The following is a 7,417-nucleotide window of genomic DNA, read 5'->3' as shown; positions in this document are numbered from 1 at the left end:
CTGTTTTCTCCTCCACAGATGCTGCCAGACCTGCTGAGCTTTTCCAGCAACTTTGTTTTTGTTCCTGATTTACAGCATCTGCAGTTCTTTTGGTTTTTATTAAGGAATTCATGGGATAACTCACTCAAGCTCATTGAGTAAGACCATCCATGAAACTCCCTGAAATCGACACTTAGTTTAGCCAGGGCATCAGAGATTCCCCAGTTTTTTGATTAATGTCACAGGCCCTTGCTTGTTCACGTGAGAGAACAGAAATGTACTTGGTTTAATTCTTTATTAGAAGGAAGGTACCGATGTCAGTACAGCACTCCCTCAGTGCTGCAATGAAGTGTCAGCCTAAAATATGAGTCCTGTTTCTGGAAGAGGTTTGAGCCTATGGTGCTGAGAGTGTCTATTAACATTCAGTTGAATACTCATTTCTGATCAGCTCAACGTTTTGAATAGAGACAACAAATTTGATGGATAACATGTATAGAAAACAATTTTTCCTTTATTTAAATATAAATATTTATCAATTAACAATTTCTATTAAAATACAGAATCTTTTTTGCCATGTACATATGTTTTTGTTAATAAAATGACCAAATAGTTTTATGGAAAAATGTAAACACATAGAAAATTGAAACTTCATAAATAAAATGCAATTTTAATAAAATACAATAAGATATAACATTACAATACTGACAACATGCCACATCAAAACTGTAAACTTCATTTCCATTGAATCCCATGTTAACATGTAACATGTTAACCAGGCAGCAAACATGTGGCAATATAATAGCAGGATAAAAATGATACCATTTAAATTGACCAGAAATTTAACAGCATATTTCAGCAGATTGTCTGATTTCTTGGTATTATGATACATATTAATGAACTCTCAGTGAAGAGAAGATTTATGTCCTGAATTCCATTGGGGGTTATCTTATTCTCCTGCCATACAATTTGGCACAGCATTAGCAAAACATATCGGTCTAAGTAGTTGCTTATTATTTTTAACGTTTTGTATTGCATTGGGAGTTCTATAAACCTTGCGCTGAAGAATCTCCACAAGCATTTCAGTTCCACATCCAATTTTAAATAATAAAATTCTTAAATATTTAATAAATAAATAAATATAACAATGGTTGGCTAGATAGACTAACTCCATTTTGCAATTGAATTATAACTACACTGCTTCACATTAGTCATACAGTCACATACAAAGATCTAAAACAGGCTTGAACATGATTGTTAAACAAATTTAAATTCCTGAGGTCGTACAGTGTCTCAGCATGGATATATGTCACATTCTTGGCAGTCAAGTCTTTGAGCTTTTCTCAGTGAGCTTTGTTAGTCTTCTTCGGACTGTACAAAATACAGAAATGAATACAAAATTACCATCAATCATGCTGGAACATACACCAAAAATATTCAGGAAAGCATTCCACTTCTTAAATTAATATCTTAAATATTATTTCATGTACAAGTTCTTCAGAACATACAAACAATTCTGATCAGTGAACAATTTCAGATTGAAACATCAATTGAACTAGCATCACCTTACTTCTGTGCAAAGAAATTTCAGATTGAATCTCTTTTGAATGGCTCTGCAACTTTAAAATATCTTAAAGGATCTTAAAGTATGCCTCTTATCCTAGACCTTCTCATTAATGAAAAAATGTTTTCTATTGACTTCACAAATTCCTTTCAAAATCCTAAATTAAAACTTAATCAGATAACTTTCTTTGCATCAAAGCATACAAGCAGTTTCTATAACATTTTCCAATAATTAAGCTCTTGGAGAATTGCTGACAGAAAGAGGATACGGAACAAAGTGTTGTTCTTGTATGTCACTGGTCAGTAGCGTACTGCCCTTTGTCATGGGAAGACATTTGAGTAAGGAGCCACAAAATATATTTCCACCTGATAATAATTGCTAAAATTTAAAGCTTTTTCAAGTCAAGCAAATGAAGTTGCAACAAAGCACTTTGATAATGTTAGCATAACTTGGATCGAAGCCAGTTCTCTACCGGATACAAAGTAATGGAATGGGTGTGTGAGAAATGGATCAGCATTACTTTTAGACCACAGAAGGTAAACTTCGGAATGAAAATTAAGGCACATTGCCAACTAAAGAAACAGTGTTGCTTTTTGAACTGTTCATGAAGTACCTGAGGAGGCCCTTTTTGGGGTTCAATCTGGAAGTTCTGTCTACATTGCAATTTCCTTCCCTCACCGCTCTGCAGAAATAATGGTTTGAACTAAGGTTTCAGTTGTCCAATATGCCTTCGCTAACCACTGCATTTTATTCATTTCAAGTTCTCTAGTCTCTTTTTTGCAATCCTAAAATATAATTTTACCAATAATTTGCCAAATTAATTATACAGATTTTCACTGTTACTACTTAGACAGTGTCTAGTGAAGTAAGTTACTAGCTCTTCAAAAAAATCCACCTGATTTTCATTCCCCATGATCAGATGAGTTCCCTAATAGTTGGTCAGTCTGAATTCCTGGATTACTGTCCAGACAGTGAAGATAAAAGTCTACACTATATATTGAGTCCCTTCTTTCCTATGTACTGCTTGCCACTTCTTAGAGTGCTAAGATAGATATATCGTTTTAGCACAAACTAAATTTCAAAACTTACCCATTGATCATCATGTCAATGATCTTTTTCACCCAAACGGCGTTAGGATCCAGACACACTTGAGATCTACTTTTAAGGGTTGCACTGAAGGAAATGAAAAGAAAGATAACTTTTTAATGTTCTGTTATTTACTTGCAATTCAAAAAGGAATAAAATTATTTAACTTTGTGCCCAAGCACTGCGGGTTTATCTATAATCAATGTTATTAAAACTTACATGATTTCAATAGTTGGACAATGTGGACCACTTGGAATGATTTCAATATTCTCCATGTGTTTTGGATGGATGAATTTGGAGTTTGTTTTAATACATTGGCATCGCAAGCTCATTCCTGTGTGTCTAAGAGATGCAGCTGTGGGAAAAACGGAATATAAAAAATTAATATTGGTACCTTTAACTGTAACTTATTTTCCTTACGGATATAGAGGTATTCTTAGACAAAGTGATATCTCACTGCCAGAAACTGGCATTTCAAAGTTCTCCATAGCAGCATAGGTGCCAGTCAATTATTAGCCTTTATATTTCAGCTCATTAACATTAAACTTTAAATGTGAAAGTCAAAAAATGAAGTCCTTGAGTGGACCATAGTGAGAGTAAATCTCTCATGTATGGAGATTGTTGCTTCTGGGTCTGATGGTGCTAACTTTGATCACCAAATCAGGATTTGACTGTGTGAAATATGGCGACACATCAGTAGACTACTGAAGAAATGATACACTCAGCCAAGACATCAAACTGAAACTTTTTGAGCTCTTTATAGGAGAATTTGAAATGGGGAGGAGAGTGCAGCTGGTGTTCTGGAAGGATGAAATGAAAATGCACTAGAAAGTTTCAATTATATGATCTGGAAGTCTTCAATATTTGTAGTGCTTAACTGCAGAAAAATAAAAATTTCCATTGCCCAGTACTTTATTTCCTCACTTAGTTTGCAAATTTCAGCTCTGTATTAGAAATTCTGTCAGGTTAACAGGACCCTCACAGTCAAGAGTTAAGTTTCACTACTTGTTATTTAGATATCTATATAAATTGGTTATTGTGATCCTCACGTACGTTTACCTTTAAGTGTCCAAATGCTAGTCTGATTAACAGCTTGGTGAATAAAAGCAAAATACAATGAGGAAGCTGTTCTGTTCAAAGTTAGTAAGCATGCAAAGTAATCTCACTGACATGAAGTAAAGTTCATCCGGTAAATAATAAAATAACATCAAGCTTGACCCTTCTTATTGGCTAAATGGGATAACTTTGCTTCGGCAGTATGTTTCGCTGAATTGTGAGGAGATCTTGAAGCCAGGGGAGAAAAAATATTCTCCTTGATGAAGGGTCTAGGCCCGAAACGTCAGCCTCTCTGCTCCTATGATGCTGCTTGGCCTGCTGTGTTCATCCAGCCCTGCACCTTGTTGTCTCGGATTCTCCTTAATGGAGTTATGTTTCCATTTCTGTCTTACTGAACATCCATTTGCACCTTACCAGCTGACTTGAAAGGAAGTAAGTTTACATACGAACATGTCTTTGCTTGCATTGATGGTACTTCTACAAAGGTGCGATTATGGCTTAATATCTCAGCAACAAAAGCGCGAGCCCATTTATGAACATTTTTGAACATGTTTCTCAAGTAACAAACTGCCTAACAAATCCCTAGAAGTAGCCTGTTCAGTCTATGTTTAACAAATTATTCTTCCTAATACTCAATACCATCTATTACTTCAAATGTAAAACTTACATGGCATTATTTGCACTCACCTGTGAAAGTATGTAATTTGTATAAGTGTAAATTCAGTCTAACATTAGCAACTACTGTAATTTTAAATGTTACAATTCAAGCTGTTAACAATTTAAAGCTATGCATTATGCACAAATATTTAATTTAAATATCAAAGCCAATTATTTACATGAATATGCTGTATAAAATAGTACATTTTTATAACTGCTTTCACTAAGTATATTTCTTACCTTGTGTGGAAGCCAAATAAATTACAAAGAGAGTCAAGATGGTAAGAGTAACTTTGCTGTTCATTGTCTTTTTTTGGATGATGGTCTTAATATTCTTCTTGTTGCTGCGCTCTGCTGCTGTTGTATCTAACTCCCCATTGTTCAGTGTCCCTATTTATAAGCAGAATTCACTCATTCAATGACATGAAATGATGTAACTTCCTAGGAATTTCCCAAAGTGTTGTGAAATACAAACTTTCCGCTGGTTGGATAAGCACAAAACCAGGCATGTAAACTATATTATGTGTAAACTTAAGAAAAAAAAGCCCCAGTTGGATTGCTTCAAATATACCAAAAAATTTGTTTCCTCCAGGATTTTGTTTTTTAAATTGTGTTCTTGCTTTACACATAATTAGCTAAAGTATCTGTAAATTGTTGCAAAAAGTCTTCTTAAGTTTGTAATGAAACTACTGGTAATATGATATTAGCATTAATGTTATATTCCAGTGAAGTTATGTTTAAATCAATTATATATCTCTTATTCTACTCATGACATATGTTTGTATCTAAATAATACCATCAGGTTCACGGAATGTAAACATTGTCAATTACCAATGGATTTATGCCAAAGTATTTTTGTGAATGGAATCAGTGGATAAAAGTGGAACGTATTGATGTGATATTCTTCTTAACTTTATTTAACACGTTTATTTGAATTTGAATTCAAAAGCCCCCCATTAAAATAGTGGACTTAATGATGGAACTTTTGAGGGTATTGTCAGTTGGCTGAGAAATGATAAAGTGGGAACAATGGTGTAGATATTTTTAGGAGAAAGTGGGAAAGGTGGCTGCCAGGATTCCTAGTGAGCTACCATTAAGCTGCCATTTTACCAGCAGTGTGGGCCTGTTGCTGCTTCAGGAAATTGCCAAGCGAGGTCCTGGTGTTTAGCCCTTGGGGTGGTTGCAGACTGTTTTTGAGAATTCCATGACCCAAAGAGAAGCCATCCCTCCTTAGCAGCAGTTGTCATTTTTCATGGCCTCAGCACTGCCTGGCATCAGTGACTCCTGCCACCATGACCAGTCAGGTAGGCCCTGGTGGCACAAGACCTCCATTTGAGGGCACTCTGCCATTGACTCACATTCTTGGTACAGATGCAGTTGCCTCTGATTGGGTGCCCTGATTGAAGGGCAACAAACCCAGCAGTAGTCACCTAGAGGGCTGGCACCAGCAAAATGCAATCATGGGACCTGCCACCTCTTAAAGCAGGGTCAATGAGCTCAAACTTCAGCCCTGGCAGTGGGACTTTGTTGCTTCCAAAAAATTCCAGCTCAATTACATTTATGTGAAATGTGTAAAGTATTTGTGTTGTTCCCTTGAAAGACCCTATAACCCAAGAGATTTTAGGAGAAAAATTAAATAATAAATAGATAGTAGGTAAAAGTAGGCAGTAGATAGATAGAAGATAAAAGTAGAAAACAAAAGTATAAATGTAGGAGCAGGAGTAGGCCATTCAAACCCTTTCTGTCCATTATTCCCACTCCTTTGGATTTGTTGGAAGTTGTATCCCTTCAAAACTGATTATTTCCTTGAATTTCCTATGTAGCACAGAATCTCCTATAATTTCAATTTCAGAAAGCATCTGCTTTCCCTAAACATAAATACTTTCTAATAAACAAGGGCAAAACGAAGTAATAGTCAAGACCACAAGGTCGCTGTGTTCCATCCCATTGACATTAAGGAACTATTTGGCACCATTTGTACCCAATTCTCAATGTTGTGTTTTGGAAAACAAAGCTTCTGTTCCCAAAATATGATAAAAATGTACCTTTTGATTGAAGGAAAACAAGGGGACAATAACTATCCTGTTGCTGTGAGTAGTTGTTTTATGTCCATTGGCTAGAAGGATTCAAATGGGTGAATGACATAGTGTAAACTATCAGATCATAGAAATAAAGATTATCAACAGAGTCAAAAGTCACTACTCATCAGGCAATTCTTGTGAGACTCTTGGCCTTCTAAGGGACCTGTCCTCTTCAGATGGAAGATGGACAAGAAGAGATTGAGGGAAGACCCAGGGAAAAGATCCCTATCGTTTCAACTAGAAAGCTAGATACTGCCTTCACAACTTTATTAAGATGGGCACACTCTGTATTAACTGTCTATTTGTTCTTTGGTTTCATTGAACCATTCTCAATTGTCCTGGGTCATATACTTTTTCTATCTTATTAACTAATGCATCATATCTAAACTGCTGTTTCTTAACAACTTAATAAACTATCTGAAAAATTCCTATTCCAATAGTTTGCCTATTTTCGCAGTACATCCCCAAAAACTAACAGACCTCATTCACATCTTATTATGGGTGAAACAGTTGCTAATAAATTTGCTTAAGTAGTTGAATGACCTACAAGTTAGTGTCATGGATATTGCCTGGGAGGACATAAATGAATAATGAGATCTGAAGTTGCATGTATTGCTGACATTTTTTATATGAAGGAAAGGCAAAAGTCTGAAGCATCAACACAGCAATTGCTAAACTTTCAATGGTAAAGAAAAATGATACAAATGATGATAGAATCATGTAATAAATAATTCCAAATATATTTTATAAACATATAGCCAGTTATTTAATGGTATTTATTTGATCCAACTTTTAGGTGCCTAATAGGCTAAAAGTTAAATTTTTTGAACCTTTGAATCATTTTGATTTTGAATCATTTATGTGTCAAATTGAATGCAACAATCTGATTGACAAAAGACCAATTGCAACTAATGTGGTTAAATCGTTAAACATTTCAATACCAATATTTGTTACACAACAGCTTGAAATTTCCACAAAGCACTCCATTGTATAACAG

At 35.1% G+C, this 7,417-nt stretch overlaps 1 protein-coding gene across 1 annotated transcript; it reads right to left on the bottom strand.

The window, feature by feature from the left end:
• Positions 1–470: 470 nt before the first annotated feature.
• Positions 471–4,714, bottom strand: LOC109915680 (interleukin-8-like). Its single transcript, XM_048605239.1, has 4 exons — positions 4,580–4,714; positions 2,846–2,981; positions 2,630–2,713; positions 471–1,347 (listed from the first exon to the last, which is right to left on the bottom strand). Exons 1-4 carry the CDS (start codon positions 4,641–4,643, stop codon positions 1,320–1,322), a joined length of 312 nt encoding a protein of 103 aa, XP_048461196.1. The 5' UTR covers positions 4,644–4,714; the 3' UTR covers positions 471–1,319.
• Between the last annotated feature and the right edge of the window lie 2,703 nt (positions 4,715–7,417).

Source organism: Rhincodon typus, chromosome 1 (genome assembly GCF_021869965.1).
Source record: "Rhincodon typus isolate 14 chromosome 1, sRhiTyp1.1, whole genome shotgun sequence".
NCBI classification, from domain to species: Eukaryota; Metazoa; Chordata; class Chondrichthyes; order Orectolobiformes; family Rhincodontidae; genus Rhincodon; species Rhincodon typus.
The sequence above is the reverse complement of the archived record's forward strand: the minus strand, read 5'-3'. Positions and strand labels throughout refer to the sequence as shown.

Excerpts from the sequence above, each read along its gene's own strand:
- LOC109915680 (XM_048605239.1), bottom strand. The coding sequence starts at position 4,643 with ATGAACAGCAAAGTTACTCTTACCATCTTGACTCTCTTTGTAATTTAT. Across the intron at positions 2,982-4,579 it reads TTATTTGGCTTCCACACAAG|CTGCATCTCTTAGACACACA; the intron begins GTAAGAAATATA and ends TTTTTCCCACAG. Across the intron at positions 2,714-2,845 it reads TGTCCAACTATTGAAATCAT|TGCAACCCTTAAAAGTAGAT; the intron begins GTAAGTTTTAAT and ends CATTTCCTTCAG.